Raw genomic sequence first — 20,053 nt, forward strand, 5'->3', positions numbered from 1 at the left:
CCTGAGATCATGACCTGAGCCGAAATCAAGAGCCAGACACTTAACTGACTGAGCCACCCAGGCACCCCAAGAGTAAATGTCTTCTTATCTGGGTTTAGCCAATGACACAGAACTTGGGCCCATGGATGACTTTTTTCCCAGGCACTCCTCAGTGGTAGCGATGGGGGACATGAGCAGACCTCCCAGGCTGCACTGCTGGCTGTGGGACTTTCTTGTTCCTATGGGGTCTGTGGGATCTCCTTAAGTAAAAGAACAGAAAGCTTGGCTTCACAGTGTTGTGACTTATGGAGGAATGAAAAAGGAAGGGCCCCTTTGTCAACTCCACAGAGGTTAGAAGCGAATTAATAATCATAAATAATGATAGTGATGATGATGGTCATCTCCCACATTTGCTCACCATGTATGTGCTGGATGCCGTTCTAAGCCACCATTCACTAAATGCTTGCTAAGGGCCAGTCACCTTTCTGAGGGCTTTATGAGAATTAACTCACCGGATCCTAATGAGTTACCGGTTATTATTCCCATTTTACAGATCAGGAAACCGAGGCTCCAGGAGGTTGATAAAATGAACTTGCCCAGGTTGTGGTGAGTTGGTAGGTAGGAATGATTTCAGAGGCAGGCAATTTGACTCCCAAGCTCATGCAAGTTGGCTTTTTTCTCTTCCGTCAGTGTGTTTCTCTGGGGTCTGATCGCATTTGGCAATGTTGTCCAAAGTTTGAAGCTGAGCCCGTCAATAGTGGGGCTGGGTTATACTTCTTCAAGCTCCTCTCCATGGCACCTCCTGCCATCACCCTTCTGCGATAGGACCTGGTCCTTCCCTATTCCTGGGCCTAGATATGATGGGGATTGTTCATTGAACAGAAACATTTTGATCGGCAGGAAAGAGCACTGGACTGAGAGTCTTGTGCTGGGGAGGGATCAGGTGCAGGCTTGGCCAGGGACAGGCTATGGGGACTTGAGCAAGTCGTGTCCCTTCTCAGGGTCTCATCTGCTGTGTAGAATGAAGGAGGTTGGACTTGAAGGCCTCTGGCAGACCTGTTACCCTGTGAAAAAACAGTTTGGGGAACTTGACCAAAGTCACCTGACTCATTGGCGAAATGGTTAGGCTCAATCCAGAGCTGTTGTCACCAGATCTGGCTGCCTGGAAAAACAGGTGGATTGTGACAATGTAAGCTGTCCATAAATACCCCAGACTGAAAAGGGGAGGAAGGCACCCGGCAAGATTTGAGTGGGTGGGGGGGTCTTTTCTTACCTCTCTGGAGAGAACAGATTTCTTCTCTGGTCTCAAGCCACTGTACCGGGAGGGGTGGAATTCTTCTCCTCCGCCCCCCAGGCTTGGCTTCATGACAAGAAAAGGGTGGGGACCCCATCTTTCAGTTCCGCTTCCTCCAGTCATGGCTGGCTGGACCTTTGAGGCAAGTGTGTGATGTTTGGGTCCCTGCGGCCCCCACCCAACCCATTATCAACAGGCAGCCCCAGCCAGGGCCCCAGGCTGGCCTGGAAAGTTCATTCTCTGTGATATCCGGGGTCTGTGCAGAGACCCTCCATAGGTAGTGAGTGTTGTTAATGAATCAAATGAAAAGAAGCAGCTGGAAGGCAGTGGTGAGGTGTGTGTGTGTGTGTGTGTGTGTGTGTGTTCTCCCGACCCTACCCTCTTCGGTCCTTCTCCCTCACCTCCACTTTCTTGCGGCCCAAGTGGGGGCACTCAGAAGGCTCTGGCAGGTCCTCTGGCCTTCAAGGCCAGCTCTCCTCTTGCCTCTTCCAAGAAACTCTGAGTCCTTCCAGGAAGTGTCTGCATTTCATGTATAGGAGGTTGAATGAGGGCCCCCAGAAGATATGTCCACATCAAATCCCTAGAACCTGTGAATGTGACCTTATTTGGAGAAAGCGTCTTTGCAGGTGTAATCAAGTTAAGGACCTTGAAATAAGATCATCTTGGATTATGCAGGTGGGCCCTAAACCCAACGGCAAGTGTCCTTTTAAGAGAGGGGCAGAAGGGGCGCCTGGGTGGCTCAGTTGGTTAAGCGACTGCCTTCGGCTCAGGTCATGATCCTGGAGTCCCTGGATCGAGTCCCGCATCGGGCTCCCTGCTTGGCGGGGAGCCTGCTTCTCCCTCTAACCCTCCCCCCTCTCATGTGCTCTCTCTCTCTCATTCGCTCTGTCTCAAATAAATAAATAAATAAATCTTAAAAAAAAAAAAAGAGAGGGGCAGAAGATCTGAGACACGAAGAAGAGATGATGGGACCACTGAGGCAGAGATTACAGTGATTCGGCCACACAGTCACAAGTAAAGGAATGCCGAGAGTTTCTAGAAGCTACAAGAGGCAAGGAAGAACTGTCCCCTAGAGCTTCTGGCAACACCTTAATTTTGGACTTCTGGCCCCCAGAACCATGAGCGACTAAGGCTCTGTTGTTTTAAGCTGCTCAGTTTGTAACTTTGTTACAGGGGGTCTGGGAAATGAACCCACTAGGGAGTAGAGCAGGAACCTGGAGCTGTGGGCATAAGCCTTCAGAGTGGCTCTAGCCAGCAAGAACTGCATATTATCAGGGAGACTAGTTGGCCTCATCTGCAAAATGGAAACAATAATGCCTATCTTCCTGGGTCGGTTTTTGTTTTGCTTTTGTAGCTTTAATGGGATGTAATTCACATAGTGTGTAATTCACCCATTTTTTTTAAGATTTTACTTTTTATTTGAGACAGAGAGGTACAGAGAGAGAGGGAGCATGAGCAGGGGGAGAGGCAGAGGGAGAGGGAAAAGCAGGCTCCCCGCTGAGCCAGGAGCCAGACGTGGGGCTTGATCCCAGGACCCTGGGATCATGACCTGAGCTGAAATCAAGAACTGGATGCTTAACCGACTGAGCCACCAGGATGTCCCACAATTCACTCATTTAAAATGCACCGTTCAGTGGTCTTTTTAGTATATTCACAGAGTTGTACAACAATCCCCACATTAGCTAAAGAACATTTTTGACATCCCCACAAAAAAAAGCCCCACCTCTATGATCATTTTCTCCCCAGTTTTTTCCACAACTCTCTCCCAACCCTAACCAACCACTAATCTACTTTATCTGTAAAGATTTGCCTATTCTGCACATTCCATATACATGGCATCATACCATCTATGGCCCATTGTGTCTGGCTTCTTTCCCTGAGTGTCATGTTTTCAAGTTTCATTCATGCTGTAGCCTGTGTCAGTACTTTATTCTTTTTATGGCTGAATAGTATTCCATTGTATGGATTTATCACATTTTGTTTGTTCATTCATTTATTGATAGATACTTGAGTTGTGTCCATATTTTGGCTATTATGAATTATGCATCTATGAAATTTCATACACAAGTTTTTGTGTGGACATGTCCAGGGTGTTTGGAAGATTGAATGAAGTGGTATCTAAGGTATCTGATATGCCCTTCACCAAATGAAGAATCTTAGAATCTCAAAGGGATGTGCCTAGGGCACCAAACTCCTATTAAGAGTCTTTAATCAGGGGTGCCTGGGTGGCTCAGTTGGTTAAGCGACTGCCTTCGGCTCAGGTCATGATCCTGGGGTCCCTGGATCGAGCCCCGCATCGGGGCTCCCAGCTCGGCGGGGAGTCTGCTTCTCCCTCTGACCCTCCCCCCTCTCATGTGCTCTCTCTCTCTCTCATTCTCTCTGTCTCAAATAAATAAATAAACTCTAAAAAAAAAAAAACCAAAAAAAAGAATCTTAGAATCTGCCCCGACTCCTTCAATTTACAGATTAGGAAACTGAGGCACAGAGAGGAGCAGAGACTTGCTCGAGGTCACCCAAGGCAGTAGATAGAGCATAGGGCTTAATTGCATATCCCTGCGTCAGAATGCCCAGAACCAGATCTGGGTTCCACTTGGACTTGGGTCACCTTATGTAAGTCACCTCACGTCTCTGATCCTCAGCGTTTTCATGTGGAAATTGAGGATAGTAAGAGTATCTACCTCATATGATTGTTGATGTGAGAATGGAATGTGCTAGCCCATGTGTCTGGCACAAGGTAGGTGCTCTGCAAATCTCAACTGTTATCACTCATGGCCGCACTAGATGTGGACCTCAAGTCTCCTGGATCCCAGGTGTAAGGTGTCTTGAATCTACACTTCCCCACTTCCTTTCCCTGTATGGTGGGCATCTTCCCAGAGCGATTATAAGTTCCTTGGAGGAAGGAGATATGACTTGCTCTCTCCACTGCCCAGAGCATATAAGAGGTGCTGAATGAGTACTTCTGCTCACTTTCTTTGGCTCTCCCAAACCCTGGCCTTCACCAGGTGATCCAGCTAGGAGCTATGGTAGGTGTTAATTCTCTACATCTTTCCAATGCTCCCTGCACTGACTAAATGTGTCTTCCTTCCAGGCAGCGGACAGTGTGCCGCCATGGAGTTGGGGTCTCTAGAAGGCGGGTACCTGGAGCTTCTCAACAGCAGTGCCGATCCCTTGCAGCTCTACCACCTCTATGACCAGACGGACCTGGCTAGAGAAGAGATTGAGCTCTGCTCAGGTGGGCTCTCCTCCCTCTGGCCCCTCCCAAGTCCTTCCTCACCCCCCTCAGCCTGCGGTGGAGACAGTCAGCAACTGGGCGACGTTCTGGCCGCTGAACTCTGGTCAGCACCGCGGACAGCTCCAAACGCTTGTTTGCTTTCCAAAGGGGAGTTCTCCCAGCCCCGCCCCGCCTCCTTCCTTCCCCACCAGCCCTCTTCCCAAACCTTTCCTGCTTCATCCATGGGGCTTTTCCCTCCAGAACCCGACATGGACACCATCAACTGCGAACAGTTCAGCAAACTGTTGTGTGACATGGAAGGTGATGAAGAGACCAGGGAGGCTTATGCCAATATCGGTGAGGAAGCATTCTGAACCCAGAAAAGGGCCAGTTGAGGGGAAGAGTTCCTTTTTCTCTTTTGGTAACCTCACCCATTCACCACAAGCCACAGCAGTCTCCTCCCTCATAAATTAGGGCAAGGGGGATGCAAAGCAAGGGCTAGAAAAGAGACCCCAGGGAAGAAGGGAGATTGACCCCTTGGCCAATGACCACCAGGCAAAAAAAGTCTCACTTTTGTATCCTCTGCCTCCAGTTCTGTATCTTTTTATATTTCTTGCTCTTCTTTACTTCCTTCCACACAGCCCATACCATATACCCCTCCCTGTCTTCTCCCTAGCTCCTAAGCCAGACTACTCTAGTATTTGTAATACCTACCATTTGGGCGCACTTGTTGCATGCAGATCACTGTATGTGTGTTATTGCATTGAATCCTTACAACAACAAAGGAAGTAGATCCTATTAGTATCTCCGTTTTATGGAGGAGGAAATCGAGGCTTAGAGAGGTAAAACAGTGTACCCAAGGCTGCATTAGAGATAGTAATGGGCAGCTCTGAGATTCAAAGCTAGGTCTTTCTCATTTCAAAGTCCTTATTTTTAACCACGAAAAGGAAAGAGTCTAGGGTGGAGAGGTTCTCTAAGGCTTAAGCTGAGAGGCTGATTTGCAGGTTTAAAAAGGGCTACTATTTTCAGATAAGGGCAGAACTCTTTGGAGAGATGTGTTGCTGTTGGTTTTTGTTTTTGTTTTTTGGAGGGGAGTGGGGTAAAGGCTCCCTCCTCACCACTATCTCATACAGAGGCTCTGTTGAATTAGAAAAAGATGCCCCTTTTTCTGGAGGATGCAGCCCCCATTTGTCCTCTTGCTGGGCACCCTTGTGCAGTGAACAACCTGTACAACCGTTTTTCGTGGCCTTTTTCCTGGTAACCCAAGAACCACATCACTCAGGAGGTCTGTGCTTAACGTGAATGTGGCCAGTCTTTCCCCAGTGCACAGTTAATCCTGCAGCACACAAAGTGGAAAATGGAGAGTAGTAACTATGTGTCTCAAAAATTACAGAACTGAGAAATCTGCCCACTTCCTTTCCTTCTTGGGAACTTACTTGAGGAAGCAGAAGTGTTTGGTGCTGAGGGCATTCATATTCCTCACAACTGGAGGCAGTGATGAAGGATTTGAGCATTACTTAGGATTTAGGGGCTTTTCACTTGGGGGCATCTACACAGGAAGTGGAAGCTGCCAAAGAAAGGTGAGGCAGAAGCTTCATCCAAATCTGTTGCTCAAGTCTGTGGGCTTTCTCTGTGCTTCTAGAAAGCCAGGCTCTGGCCTGAGCATCCAGTCATTTGAGGCATCTTGAAATATGTCTAGAAAATGGCTTCCATATGTGCATAGTGGGTGTAATAATCACACCCGCCTCATGGGATGGCTGAGGTTTGGATGAGTTTCTATGTGTAAAGTGTTTAGGAAAGGAATTTGCAAAGAGTAAGTTAGGCACCCCCCTCCACGACCACCATCACCATCGTCATAGTCATCATGGTCACTGCTCCCCTTTTATGGCTCTCCATTGCTGATAAAATCAACCCTACCTTTCCCCCAGCATGAAACTTCCCTGCGGACACCTGTCTCTGAGTTTTTCAAACACTTTCCTCACTCTGTCCTCACTGCCCGAAGCCCTCCACTTCCCATCTCTCTGACTGTGACCATCTTTCAAGGCCTGGCTCCAGGATCCCTTCCCTCAGGAGCCCTCCCTGACAGACCTGCGCCACCATACACTCTTTCCTCTGACCTCTTGCCATGATAGCTGTCTTCCCCTGGGCTCCAAGTCATGTACCACTTTATATAATTAACCACTATTTAGTAAGTGCTTTTGGTGTCCTAGCTACTATTTTTGATGCTTTAACTTAGAGGTGGAGCCTCTAATCCTCACCATCCATCCCTGGGCTGCAGGCATTTTTTGTTCTCATTACACAGATGAGGCCGTGGAGTCCCAGAGAGGTTAAGCAGTTGGTCCAAGTTTGCACAGCTAGTAGGGTTAATGGGGGTTAGAGCTGGGATTTAAACTTAAAGCCCGTGACAACTCTACCACACTGCATTGTACTACTTGACAGCGATAGTTAAGTTTTCATGGATGCATATCATCCCTTCAATTAGATTAAGAGCCCATGAAGGTTCAGGGTTCCTTCATTAATTTGATCATTCATTCAGCAAACGCTGATTGAGCACCCCCGTGTGTGCCAAGGCTGGAGGGTCACAGTTCCCTGGTACCTACCCCAAGACCAGGCACACAAGAGGTGTTCAGAAAACTCATGGACTGACTGTTCTTTTCCTTGTCTGGGCAGCGGAACTGGACCAGTACGTGTTTCAGGACTCCCAACTGGATGGTCTGGGCAAAGACATTTTCAGTAAGTTGGGGGATTCTTGGCTCAGCCTGCGTTTCCTTCCTTGTTCCTTGGGGAGCATCATAATACCTGATGACCACCCTTTGAAGGGCAGTCAGATCCCACCCCAACATAGGGACAATGAAGGCTCACTTTGGGCATCCACTGACTACGTGTTGGTGTCTTTTTTTTTTTCCTAAGTTGAGCATATAGGATTGGAAGAAATGATCAGCGAGAGTGTCGAGGTGCTGGAGGAAGCAGGGCAGAAAAGTCAGAAAAGACGTGAGTAAGCCCCTCTCTGATCTGACCTCGGCCTGCTTGACTCCTGGCCCTGCCTTGGCTCCAGAGCCTCCTGTGGCTCCCAGTGGCTTCCCTTGTTAAGTCCTGTCTGCTCTGCCTGGGTTTGGACGTTCTACCCCTCACTCCCCTCACTGCTGTTCCCTGGTGACCCAGGGAAGAAGCAGACAGCCCAGGTGCTAATGGCCATTCTCCAGGTGTGTCTCTGCCCCTGGCTGTCTTGATTGCCATTTCCCAAAGGCCATTTGGGCTCTGGCTTCTCTTTCATCCTTAGTTGTCACCCCTGTATTTGAGGGAGGTGTCTTTAACCATAGATTCTGGAGTCAGCAAGAACTGGGTTTGAGTCCTGGGTCTGCTATCTATGGGTTGTATGGCCTTGAGCAAGTGCTTATCCCTCTCTGAGCCTCCTATTCTGTCTCCGTTTCTCCTTAATCTGTCCTTACTGGCAGTCCCTATGAGCTTTTAAATGCAAATCAGATCATTCTGCTGTCCTGTTAAAGCTCCAAGGACTACAGGGGCGCCTGGGTGGCTCAGTCGGTTAAGCGACTGCCTTCGGCTCAGGTCATGATCCTGGAGTCCCGGGATCGAGTCCCGCATCGGGCTCCCTGCTCGGCAGGGAGTCTGCTTCTCCCTCTGACCCTCCCCCCTCTCATGTGCTCTCTCTCAAATAAATAAATAAATAATAAAATCTTAAAAAAAAAAAAAAAAGCTCCAAGGACTACAAAATATATACACAAGGCCTATATGATCTGGTCCTTCCCACCTTTCCAAGCTTGCCCTGGGCCAGGACATTCCAGCCACACTGGCTTCCTACCGTTCCTAGAACTCACGTACCCTTCCCAGCCTCCAGCCTCGGGGCTCTTGCACTTGCAGTTCTATCTGGAATGCCCTTTTCCCAGTTCTTCCCATTGCAGGCTCCTTTGAATCCTTGAGGTCTTGGCTAACCTGTCACCTCCTCCTGAAGGCCTTCCCTGACCACCCTTCCACATGGATCACCTCGCTGGTTTTCACCTTGTTTGTGTCTCTCCTAGCCCCTTAGTGCTTGCCACCATCTGGACTTCTTCTTCTTCTTCTTTTTTTTTTTTTTATTGCTTTTTGACTAGTTCCCAATGTGAGGACAGCGATCTTGTCTCTTGTCTTCTGGACTCATTAACTAAGTTCTAACACAGGGCGTGCTGTAGTGCCTCAGTAAATGTCCGCTGAATGAACATATCTGTAAAATGAGCTCAACAGTCGAGTGAGAGCTTCCTATGCTCCAGACCATGTGTCGGACTTGTACCGATTTCTTCATTTGTCAACAGGTGAAGCAGGTGCATGCTATAAAAATTCAAAAGGTGCAAGGATAGTCAGTGAACACAAAAAAAACTCCCTCCCACCCCTGTCCCCCAGACCCTCAGTTTTCCTCCCTGAAAACAGCCTATGTTGCCGGTTCCTTCCAGGGAATTCCTCTTGCTGGCTTGCTTTTTTTGTTTGTTTGTTTTATTTGATAAATATTTTCCCCAGCATTTTACTATGAAACTTTTCAACATAGAATAAAGGTGAAAGAATCGTACTGCAAAGAACCATGTAGCGCTAACAGTCTCCAGTTGATGTTTGGCTGTATTTGCCTAAACACATCTCTCTCCATCTGTCCACCCCTCTCTCCACCCACTCATCCACTCGTTTTATTTTGGGAACATTTCAAAGTAAATTGCAGACACCAGTACACTTCCCCATACGTCCGTTAGCATTCTTGTTCTTTTTTAGGGCTGTGTGGAAATTCACTGGGTGGGTGAACTGTGATTTGTTTCGCCAGCCCCTGGCTCAGGGACACATAGGGTTTTCCTCCGTCACTGTGCTGGCACTTGGTCCCTAGCTCACCGATTTTCCACGTACTCCTGCAAAGTAGGAAGCCCCGCCTCTGTTTCACAGATGAGCGATCCAAGGTTCAGAAAGGCTCTGTTGCAAAGACACAAGGCTAGGGAGGGACCCTAAGCAGGTTGTTGTTGTTTTCATTTTTATTTTTCTAAACTCAAACGCATCTTGTGTGCCCTTTGCGCTTCGGCCTCTTCCAGTCCCTCACTGCCCTGGGTCTTCAAGGTGGGGTTTGGGCGCAAGCAGACAAGCAGGGCAGGAAGGGTCAGGGGAAGGGGAGGGGCTGAGAGCTGCAAGGCCACTTTCCAGCCATTTAAGGCAAGGCCATGTGGGCTGCTGGGGTTCATGGGCCCCTCATGGCTGGGACCACAACTTCCTTGGGGCGGTTGACCATGATGTTTTCTCTGCAGCCTTCCCAGAGGAGCTGCCCGTGGACGTGAAGCACAGGAAGCTGGGTGAGCGGGTGGGGTGCACCCGGGGAGACTGTGAGGCAGGGAAGCCAGGGCTCAGAGAGGTGAGGTCCCTTGTCCAAGATCACACAGCTAGTGAGAGGCGGAGTTGGGATTCAAACCAAGATCACGGTTCCACAGCCCCCTCTCTGCAGTTTGAAGGCTGCTGGGAGATTCAACTTCTCCCACAAAGCCTCTGCCCTGACACCCCTTCTTAATTCTGAGTCAGAGCCGAGACCCCGCCTCCCGCCTTACTCCACTGCCCCTCCAGACCACACTTCTCCTTTTGGAGTACAGAGTCACCTAGGGTCAGCTGGTCACCCAGTGCCCTCTGGCCTCCCGAGAGCCCCATGCCTCAGCGAGCCTTTCCCCAGGCTCACCGCCTCCTCCCACCAGAGGCTGCCTCCTCTCCCTCCACCTGCCCTCTCATCCCACCCTGTTGTTATTGCAAAGTGGGGGAGACCAGCCCCTGAGTGGCACAGAGTGAGGAAGACAAAGCAGCTTCACCCAGGGCTGAGAAGAGGATGGGAGCTCCCTCCAACCACCCGGAGAGAGATCTACTGTGCTTCTGCCATCCTCCCTAGAAGGGCCCCACCAGGCACCCATTCAGATCGCATCCGTGGTCCCCTGGATCTAACATGGTCGTCTTGCTCACAGCTGAGCCCCTCGCTGTGCCCATGGTGACTGGCACGTTCGTGGTCGGGTCAGTGAGTGACTCTGCAGCTCTGCCCTGCCTGTCACCACCTGCTGTGTTCAACAAGGAGCCAGCATCCAGCCAGACCTGGCTGGAGGAGACCATCCTGATGCCTGGTACGTTAGGGACTTAGAGAGGGTAGGCTTCCTACCCCCCCTTCCCTGGGGGTGCCTGAAGAGTGGCCATGGTAGGGCCCACCAGGGACAGGAACCGCCCCTTGGTGTCACCCACTTCCATCCCAGTTAGTCCCATCCTCAGGGTCCCCATCAGCTCAGCCTGTGCCAGAGAATGTGCCTTGGAAGGAAACATCCCTGGGAGATATAGCAGGGAGTCCCCACCCATTAGGGCATTTGCTCATCAGCTCTCTTCATTCATCAGTTATGCACTGAGCACCTTGTCTGTGCCCGCCACTCTGCCGGGTGCTGGGGACACCACCACGGGCAAGACAGACACAGCTGCTGCTCTGGGGGGACAGAGGAGCCTGCCCTTTAGAAAGGGAGTCGGATCTTAATCGGATAATTAGAGAACAGGATTACGAACATTGCTGCTCTGGAGGATCCCACCTCACTGCCTTTGTCTCCCCAGTGCCCCCTTCCAGTTCCTTGCTGAGCTGCCCGAGTCTTCCTGCTGGACGCATCCAGATCATCCCTGCCCTCCCCTCTCTGCCCCAGGGGCTCTGGCAAATCTCAGGGGCTGGGACGGGGGTGTCTGGTATGGTCATTTATCAAGGTGAGTGTTCAAAGCCTGCCCCCCATCCCTTCTCGCGGCTACCTGACTACTCCCTGACCCTGTCCTCCCCCAACCCCCGGCATTTGGCACCTTCTTATGATCCTCCGTCCCCAGAACACCCTTCTCTGACCCCCTTTCCCAAATATCAAAGCATAAGGGCAGAGCTCCCCAAGGTGGTCGGGGTGAGTGACCCACCCACCCAGGGGCTGGACTTTCTATGTATCACTTTTCCCCACCAAGCCTTAGTTTTGCCTTTTTTCCTTTGTATTAAACTTTATTATATTTAAAAATCCCATTGATTCATGCTCATCCACAAGCCAAACAAAATGAGATGCTTACAAGAGTTAATGAGGCTCTTCTGCACTCTTAGTATAGAGTGGTGAACTGTTTTGGTGTGCATCCTTGCGTGGCTTTTTTGGAATTGCCTTATTTCCTGATCGGCAGGATGGTCTCTGCTGACCTCCCACACTGAGGAGTTGTGAATTGCCCAGGGCAAGTCTCCTTTGGGCTCTCAGGGATGGGAGAGAGGATGAAGTCAGGTGGGGAGACTTCCACCCAAACTAAGAGCATCCTTTAAATGTTGTATGCCAGTTTTTCGTATAGTGTGCTGGTGGTCCAGAAGGAAGGGAGCATCCCTGACCTGACCTCCAGGCAAATGAGCACTGACCGTATAGCAGGAAGAATGTTATAGTAGCACTTGCCCTAAGCTCTCTGTGAGCTGACTGTGCCCATTTCACAGGTGGGGAAACCAAGTCTCGGTGAGCTAGGGGTAACTCCAGAGTTCTTTCCTCAGTCCTGTCCTGAAATGTCTTCCTCTGGGAGTTCCCCAGTCTCCTCCCCACACTTCCCAAGCCACACAGCCTCCTTTGGGATGGGGTGGGGGTGACCCAAGTGGGGTCCTGGGTGGACACCTGATTGTTCTAACCCTTCCCATTGTCCCAATGTAGGCGAGATGCCCCAGGCCAGCCAAGTGCTTCCTTCCAGTGGCCCAGCTGTGCAGAGCCTCCCCAAGTTCCCAGATCGGCCCGGCTCCACCAGCCCCTTTGCCCCGTCTGCAGCTGACCTTCCTGGAATGCCAGAACCAGCCTTGACCTCCCGTGCAAATACGACAGGTAAGGACCCTCGGGGGCCGGTGAGAGTTTCAGGAAGCAGGACGGAGGCCCTGGAATCATCTCAATCAGGTTCACAGACCAGGCCACCCACAGGGACAGGCAGGCTGCGTTTAAGGGTAAAACAAGGTAGGGGGGGTCTCCAGGGAGTGGAAGGCATGAGAGAACACGTGTTCCACCTAAACCGGACAACTGGCCTTCAGCTACTTGCCACCCAGCACGAAACCAGACCCAGTGTGGCCAGATCTTCTGATTTGTCAGCAGAATCTACAAATCTCAGTTTTTACATAGATACTGTGATTTTTAAAACATTGGTGAAAATTTTTAAAGCATAGCTGGCCCAGTTAGGGGTGCCTGGGTGGCTGAGTCATTAAGCATCTCCCTTCAGCTCAGGTCATGATCCCGGGGTCCCGGGATCAAGCCCCACATCAGGCTCCCTGCTCAGCGGGAAGCCTGCTTCTCCGTCTCCCACTCCCCCTGCTTGTGTTCCTTCTCTCACTGTGTCTCTCTCTGTCAAATAAATAAATAAATCTTAAAAAAATAATAATAAAGCACAGCTGGTCCAGTTAAAAGCCTCTTTGAGTAGGATACAGCCTCAGGTCACCACCTTATGACTGTTGTCTTGGGGAAGACCCAGCCACCCCCCCGCCCCCGTTGGTTCTGCCTTTGGGAGCCTCGGAGGACTGAATGTCCCCGAGGCAGGAAGGTCCCCAGGCAGGCCCCTCACCTGAACTTCTTCATCTCCAGAGGACCAGATGTCCCCTACCCAAAGCCGGGCAGCTCACGAGGTCTCCAGCAAGCCTCTGAAATGGCCTGGTAAGTGGTGGTGGACTCTCTGTGCCCTGGGGCAGGAGGTGGAAGCCCGGGTCTGCTTCTATTTCACTCACTCACTCAACACGTACTCAGCCCTTCTCTGTTGGTGGTCTTGCTCATGCATCCGTTCACTTGCTCACTTGATTCTATGAGCAAGTCACATGTGCTGAGGTCCTGCCCTCATAAGCCCACACCAGGTGTTGGCACCTTGTTTTCCAGCCCAAGGGAATGAATGAGGGGAGAGATGGATGAAGGAGGGGGCTGACTCTGGGCACAGGGGCGATGGGAGATGAGATGATGAGAGGATGACCGAGCTCCTAAATCTTACTCCGTTCCGCGTGCTTTTCTAAGCAGATATATTAAATCATGCATGTCACAAACAGCCCTAATGTTATCCCCCTTTTGCAGATGAGGGACTCCTGGGGCATCCCAGTGATACTAATTATCACAGTAATTAGCGGTGGAGCTGGGATTTTAACCAGATACATGGATTCCACTCTCTTAAACCTTAACACTGCCCCCCACCCCATGGCCTTCCTATAGTGAGGGAGCAAAAGCAGAAGGGGGTTAGTGAGTAAATGAAGGGGCGGATAGATAAACAAGGAAGAAGACAGGTGAATGACAGGTGTGAGAGTGAATGAGTGAATGAATGAATGTCTGCGTAACTGAGAGAGGCAGTAATAAAGAAGGCAGTGGGTGGGGACTGACTGGCACAGCTGGTGGTCGGGCTGGCCTCGTGGTGGCGCTAGCACCCTCCCCGCACAGCACGCGCGCGCGCGCACACACACACCCACCCTTGGGCCTTTGCAGAGAGTGTGGAGCAGTTCTGCAGCTCCCTACGGGACAAGTACCAGGCTGAGCTCGCCGGCCCGGAAGGCATCCTGGTGGAGGTGGAGCTGGTGAAAGCACGGCTGGAGAGGAGCAGTGGCAAAAACCAGGAGAGGGAGCTGGCCACCCCGGACTGGGCAGAGAGGCAGTTGGCCCGCGGGGGTCTGGCCGAGGTGCTGGGGGCTGCCGGGGACTGCCGGCGGCCGCGGGAGACGCAGGTGATCGCCGTGCTGGGCAAAGCAGGACAGGGGAAGAGCCGTTGGGCCCGGGAAGTGAGCCGGGCCTGGGCCTGCGGCCAGTTGCCCCAGTATGACTTCGTCTTCTACTTCCCCTGCCACTGTTTGGACCACGCCAAAGGGGACACTTACCGCCTGCAGGATCTGCTCTTCTGCCTGGGCCCCCAGCCACAGCCTGTGGACGAGGAGGTCTTCAGATACATCTTGAGGCGGCCCGACCGGGTTCTGCTCATCCTGGACGCCTTCGAGGGGCTTGAAGCCCAAGACGGCCTCCTGCACAGCGCGGGCGGACCCGTGTCCACAGAGCCCCACTCCCTCCGCGGGCTGCTGGCCGGACTCTTCCAGCGGAAGCTGCTTCGAGGCTGCACCCTGCTGCTCACGGCCCGGCCCTGGGGCCGCCTGGCCCAGAGCCTGAGCAAGGCCAACGTCCTGTTCGAGGTGGCCGGCTTCTCAGCCGAGCAGGCCAAGACCTACGTGACGCGCTACTTGGAGCGCGCTGGGGCGACTGCATGCCAGGAGCGAGCCCTGGCCCTCCTCCAGGGCCAGCCGTTCCTGCTCAGCCTCAGCCACAGCCCCACCGTGTGCCGGGCCGTGTGCCGGCTCTCCGAGGCCCTCCTACAGCTGGGTGACAAGGCTGAGCTGCCCTCCACGCTCACAGGACTCTACGTGGGCCTGCTGGGCCCCGCAGCCCGCGACAGCCCCCCGGAGGCCCTGGCAGGACTGGCCAGGCTGGCCTGGGAGCTGGGCCGCAGACACCGGGGCACCCTGCAGGACAGCCAGTTCCCATCGGCCGCCGTGAGGGCCTGGGCCGTGGCCAAAGGCCTGGTGCAGCCCATCCCGGGCGCCCCGGACGTGGAGCTGGCCTTCTCCAGCTTCCTCCTGCAGTGCTTCCTGGGGGCCGTGTGGCTGGCCCTGAGCACTGAAATCAAGGACAAGGAGCTGCCGCAGTACTTGGCGTTGACCCCGAGGAAGAAGAGGCCCTATGACAACTGGCTGGAGGGTGTGCCGCGCTTCCTGGCTGGCCTGCTTTTCCAGCCTCACGCCGACTGCCTCGGAGCCCTGGCAGGGCCAGCTGCAGCCGCCGTGGGGGCCAGGAAGCAGAAGGTGCTCAGCAGGTACCTGAAGGGCCTGCAGCCAGGGACGCTCCGGGCCGGGCGGCTGCTGGAACTGCTGCACTGTGCGCATGAGGCCACGGACGCCGCGATCTGGCAGCACGTGGTGCAGGGGCTTCCAGCCCGCCTCTCCTTCCTGGGCACCCGGCTCACACCCCCCAACACCTACGTGCTGTGCAGTGCCTTGGCGGCGGCCGGCCAAGACTTCTCCCTGGACCTCCGTAGCACTGGCATTGACCCCGCTGGGCTGGGGAGCCTCGTGGGACTCAGCTGCGTCACCCATTTCAGGTGGGGGCAGGGGACAGGGCAGAGGGCTTCCGCCGTGGTCTTGGCGCTGTGCCCGGTGCTAAGCACCGCGGTGGGGTCTCGTTTAGTATGCATGGCAGCCGGGGGGGGGGGGGGGCGGAAGTGATTCCTTCCTTTTTAAGATGAGGACGTCCAGGCTCAGAGAGGGATAGCGGCTTGCCCAGGGTCACACAGCCAGTGAAGGGCAGCGTCTTCAACCAATATTTGTGGGTTTTTTTAAATTAAATTAAATTTTTTTTTTTCTATTTTAGAGAGGTGGGGGAGGAGGGGTAGAGGGGGAGGAAGAGGGAAAGAATCTCAAGCAGACTCCACGCTGAGCAGAGCCAGACATGGGGCTCGATCTCATGACCCTGAGATCATGACCTGAGCCCAAACCAAGAGTCCAGCGCTTAACCGACCGAGCCACCCAGGCGCCCCTTCAACCAATATTTGAAGGTCTGACAGGTGCGAGGCACTGGGCCACATTTAGGATCTAAGACTGATCTGGGCTCAAATTCGTATTCTTCTCTCCATCCCCTAATCAAGCCACTGTTTTGTCATGGTTAAAGCCACAGCCTCCCCTCGAGCTCCCCACCTCCCATCTCCCTTTTCCATTCTACTTCATAGTCAACCGTCAGAGCAGTCTTCCTAGAACTTGCATCTGATCATATTCTACCCCTTTGATTCCTTAACTTGGCTCATTTAAATCCTTCTGTGATCTGTTTGATCACTTTAGCCTAATCTGCAGAAAATTTCTCCCACCTTCCCCCCAAATATACTTTATCCAAGCTATAAAGTCCTATACCATTGTAGTGGTTCAACCAAGAATTTACTGCTGAGCTTCCTGGTAGCCAAAGCAAAAAGGGAAACAAAACCACTGGGGGGGCTGAGAAAAGGGAGCGATCATTAGGAACTGGAGTGGTCATGGAAGGCTTCCTGGAGGAAGTAGGGATGAAGCTGAGGACAGAAAGCGTCTGACTAGATAGGAGGTTCCTTCATGGAGCTGCCCCTCCATTATGGTCTAGCCCGGCTCTTGTGCCTGGGTCTGAGGCCCTTCCTCCGCAGGGCTTCGCTGAGTGACATGGTGGGGCTGTGGGAGTCTCTACAGCAGCGTGGGGAGACCAAGCTGCTCCGGGCAGTGGAGGAGAAGTTCACCATCGAGCCTTTCAAGGCCAAGTCCCCGAAGGATGTGGAAGACCTCGGCAACCTCGTGCAGATCCAGAGGTGAGGAGGAGAGGGCATGAGAGGTGGCTCAGACCATGCAGGTTGAGGACAGGCAGGACCCAGCATTAAAGTTCACCATTGGTGCTTCTCCTCTCCTTGGGGAGATCCCGTGCCCTCCCCCAGGCTGCCCAGAATCTCCTGCAGCAGGCAGGGCAGAGCCTCCAGGACCCATCACCTCGTGCCCTTCAAAACCTGCCATCATGAACCCAATTTGTCCTCAGCTAGAGCCAGACAGAGAGCTCCCTGCTGAGGGTTGAGGAGGTGCTTTCTGCATCTAGTAACAGAAATGTCACTGATGGCCACCTTTCAGGGTAGGCAGGACGAGTACTGTCCCCATGTGATCGATGGCAAAGCACTAAGGTCCAGAGGGCAGAGAAACTTGACTATAGAACAGCTGTTTCTTATTCTGTCCTCATCCACTGTTTAAGCACCTACCGTGTGCTGCCTGGGCCGAGTTTGGTAAGCATCTGCTTTCCATGAAACCCGTAAGAACGCCTTCGTAACATCCTGTTCTATTTCTTTTTAACGGGGGACAATAATAGCCTCCAAGGAAGGCAGGCCTCCCCGGGAATTTGAGGCAGGCATCCTGAATCACTCATGTAGGGGCTCAGGGACAGGCGAAGAGCCTGCACCCCACTAACATTGCCCCTTCTCTCTAGGACAAGGAATTCCTCGGAAGACACAGCTGGAGAGCTCCCTGCTGTCCGGGATCTAAAGAAGCTGGAGTTTGCGTAAGCAGAGGAGTGAATTGTCTCGGGTCCCCGTGAGGTTTCTTACCCGGCATTATTAGCTGGGCCTGAGCCACTGGGAATGGAGAGGGGTCCCCAAAATCATTTTTTTAAAAGATTTTATTTATTTATTTGAGAGAGAGAGTGTGTGGGAGGAGGAGCAGAGGGAGAGGGACAAGCAGACTCTGTGCTGAGCTTGGAGCCCGACACGAGGCTCAATCCCAGGACCCTGAGATCATGACCTGAGCTGAAATCAGGAGTCAGTCGCTTAACAAACTGAGCCACCCAGGTGCCCACCCCCTGCCCCAGATTATTCTTATCCTATTGCTTCGCCCCTTTGGAAACCAGCTTCCAGCATCTGGGGCCCGGCTGGTCAGGGCTGGGGCTGGAGCTTCTCGGGTGTGATGCTAAGTGGCCCATTTACTGGTGAACATGCTCCTTCCCATTCATTCATTGGACAGACACAATCCACTGACTGAGGCCACTGTCCTCAATGAGCCTGAAGTCTAGTGTAAACGGACAATTACCCCCTGCTGTGATCAGTGGCCCGTGGGGCGGCGGGGAGGCCATGGGGACTCTCTGGAGTAGGTGAACGAAGGGCTGAAGCTTGCCTGGTTCTTGTTCCAACAAAGGAAGAAGCTAAATTCGTGTGCTATCTTTGTTAGGGATCGAAAATCTCCTAACAATTAGGAAAAAATTATTAAACACCTGCAGTGCACACAGTGCAATTTATATATGATCTGGGAGGTAGTCACTACCTTCCCATCTTACAGATGAGAACATCGAGGCCTAGCCAGGTTAAGTGACTTGCCCAAGGTCCCCAGCTGGTCACCCTCCAGTTACCTGCCCCTCCTGATCTCTGCTCCCCCGCACCCCAGAAAAAGGCAAGCATTTCTGGTTTGGAACAGAGACAAGGTGCCACATTTGTGCACAAATAAAAATGTTGCTGGAAAGAGGAAATGTGTGAAAACAATCACCAAGGGCGCCTTCTGGCTTTAACTTATTTTCAGCTTAAAAAGCCCCTAGATGGAGGTCGGAAGTGTGCTCTGGGGAACAACAGCATTGAGGTGGAATGGCCCAGAACCAGGAGACTAGCCACCTGCAGGCTAGAAGCCCCAAGAAAGATCTGAAGAAGGAAGGAAGGAAAGGACTATTTTGGGTGTGTGACTGCCAGCCACTGCGCCCGGTACCACGCAAGCCCCAGTGGCCTGGAGATGAGTCTCATTGGTTGCTCAGAACCCGTGAGGTGCTCTGCGAGGGGACAGGGTCCTGATTCAGCCCTTGAAGAGGCCTCCTCCATCTCCCGTACTGCCTTCCCTGCTCCCTCCACTCCAGCCCCAGGGGTCTCCTTGCTGGACTCCAACCTCATAGGCAGGGTCTGGCCCCAGGGCCTTTGCACTGCCTGCGCCTTCTGCCCATGATGCTCTTCCCCAGATATCCGCACGGCCCACGCCACTACTTTCTCCCTTCCTTCTGGTTTCCACGGAGCCAAATGCTCCCATGTTTGAAAGTACAGTTCTACCTCGCCTGCCACCGTGCTTTTCTCTGTATTACTGATTATCTCCCACACCAGATAATTTACCGATTTCTTTCATTATCTGTCTTGCCCACGGGACTGTCAGCTCCACGAACGAGGGCCAGGATTTCTGTCTGTTCTGTCACGGCCCTGTCCGCGACAGGCTCGCATGGGCGAGCAGTCAATACTGGATGCACGAACTCTGTAATCCTTCCAACAGGCTCATGAGACAGGGGCCAAATCTGAGGAGACCAAGACGGAGCTGAAGGGGTTTGCCCACGTGGCCCCATGGGAGCCACGTGGTAGGGCCCAGGTTTAAGTCAGCCATTGGACTCCCATCTCATGACCTTTTATCGAGGCTCGAAGTTCCCAGACTTTGAGATTGCAAAGACGGAGAATATTTTGGAGTAAATTTGAAGGACTATATGCAGTTACCATGTTTTCATGTTTATCAAGTGTGTTCATTCCAACAAGCAAAATAGCCCCTGCTGGCACCAATTTTATCAAAGAATGAACATTTTCGTGCCAAAAACACTCCAAAGGACACAATTTCAGAATAAAAGACAGTTCTTTATGTTGAGTCCCGTTTAACCATATTTTAAAAGCAGAACAAAAGAGCCCTGCACTGTCTTTATTTTTCTTCCCCTGGAAGTCGGGTGTAAATGCTGATCCAGCCTGTGAGACCTTGTGTGAATTAGTTAATCCCTCTGTGCCTCGGTTTCCCCATCTGTAAAACAGGGATACGAAGTGCCCTTAGCTCAGAGTTGTGAGGGTGAAATGACATCTGAGTGAAGGACCCCGCGTGTGCCTGGCACATAATAAGTTCTCAATAAATGGTTTTATTTGTTATTAAAATGTAATGACACAGGGGCACCCGGCTGGCTCAGTCAGTAGAGCATGAAACTGTTGATCTCAGGGTTGTGAGTTCGAGCCCCACGTTGGGTGTAGAGATTTTCTTGTTTTTATTTTTATTTTTATTTATTTAT

At 52.2% G+C, this 20,053-nt stretch overlaps 2 protein-coding genes and 1 non-coding gene across 13 annotated transcripts in view; 2 read left to right on the plus strand and 1 right to left on the minus strand.

The window, feature by feature from the left end:
- The window catches only part of CIITA (class II major histocompatibility complex transactivator), a 48,763-nt gene that overhangs the window by 18,509 nt on the left and 10,201 nt on the right, over positions 1 to 20,053 (plus strand). For 7 of the 9 annotated variants that reach the window (XM_064592544.1, XM_045874970.3, XM_045874969.3 and 4 more), the window contains exons 2-13: positions 4,362 to 4,505; positions 4,746 to 4,841; positions 7,155 to 7,217; positions 7,395 to 7,475; positions 9,755 to 9,799; positions 10,451 to 10,603; positions 11,073 to 11,216; positions 12,164 to 12,328; positions 13,073 to 13,141; positions 13,949 to 15,602; positions 16,665 to 16,823; positions 17,483 to 17,554. In XM_064592544.1, the coding sequence (XP_064448614.1) occupies positions 4,362 to 4,505; positions 4,746 to 4,841; positions 7,155 to 7,217; positions 7,395 to 7,475; positions 9,755 to 9,799; positions 10,451 to 10,603; positions 11,073 to 11,216; positions 12,164 to 12,328; positions 13,073 to 13,141; positions 13,949 to 15,602; positions 16,665 to 16,823; positions 17,483 to 17,554 (2,845 nt within the window). Of the gene's footprint in view, positions 1 to 4,361; positions 4,506 to 4,745; positions 4,842 to 7,154; positions 7,218 to 7,394; positions 7,476 to 9,754; positions 9,800 to 10,450; positions 10,604 to 11,072; positions 11,217 to 12,163; positions 12,329 to 13,072; positions 13,142 to 13,948; positions 15,603 to 16,624; positions 16,824 to 17,482; positions 17,555 to 20,053 lie in introns of those variants that run through there. The other 2 variants (XM_054507505.2, XM_064592539.1) reach the window with 2 other exon arrangements.
- DEXI (Dexi homolog) overlaps positions 7,469 to 20,053 on the minus strand; it is a 34,877-nt gene continuing 22,292 nt past the window's right edge. For 2 of the 3 annotated variants that reach the window (XR_010411843.1, XR_010411844.1), the window contains exons 4-5: positions 13,053 to 19,794; positions 7,469 to 8,807 (exon numbers count right to left, since the gene is read on the minus strand). The gene's annotated coding sequence lies outside the window, so the exon portion shown is untranslated. The remainder of the gene's footprint in view (positions 8,808 to 13,052; positions 19,795 to 20,053) is intronic. The other variant, XR_010411845.1, reaches the window with a different exon arrangement.
- Positions 19,940 to 20,012, plus strand: TRNAN-GUU (transfer RNA asparagine (anticodon GUU)). Its single transcript has one exon. It is a non-coding gene; the product is annotated as a tRNA-Asn (tRNA).

The sequence above is a fragment of the Mirounga angustirostris genome, unplaced genomic scaffold (genome assembly GCF_029215605.1).
Source record: "Mirounga angustirostris isolate CCGP_5_RB_7025 unplaced genomic scaffold, mMirAng1.0.hap1 SCAF_5, whole genome shotgun sequence".
In the NCBI taxonomy this organism is placed as follows: domain Eukaryota; kingdom Metazoa; phylum Chordata; class Mammalia; order Carnivora; family Phocidae; genus Mirounga; species Mirounga angustirostris.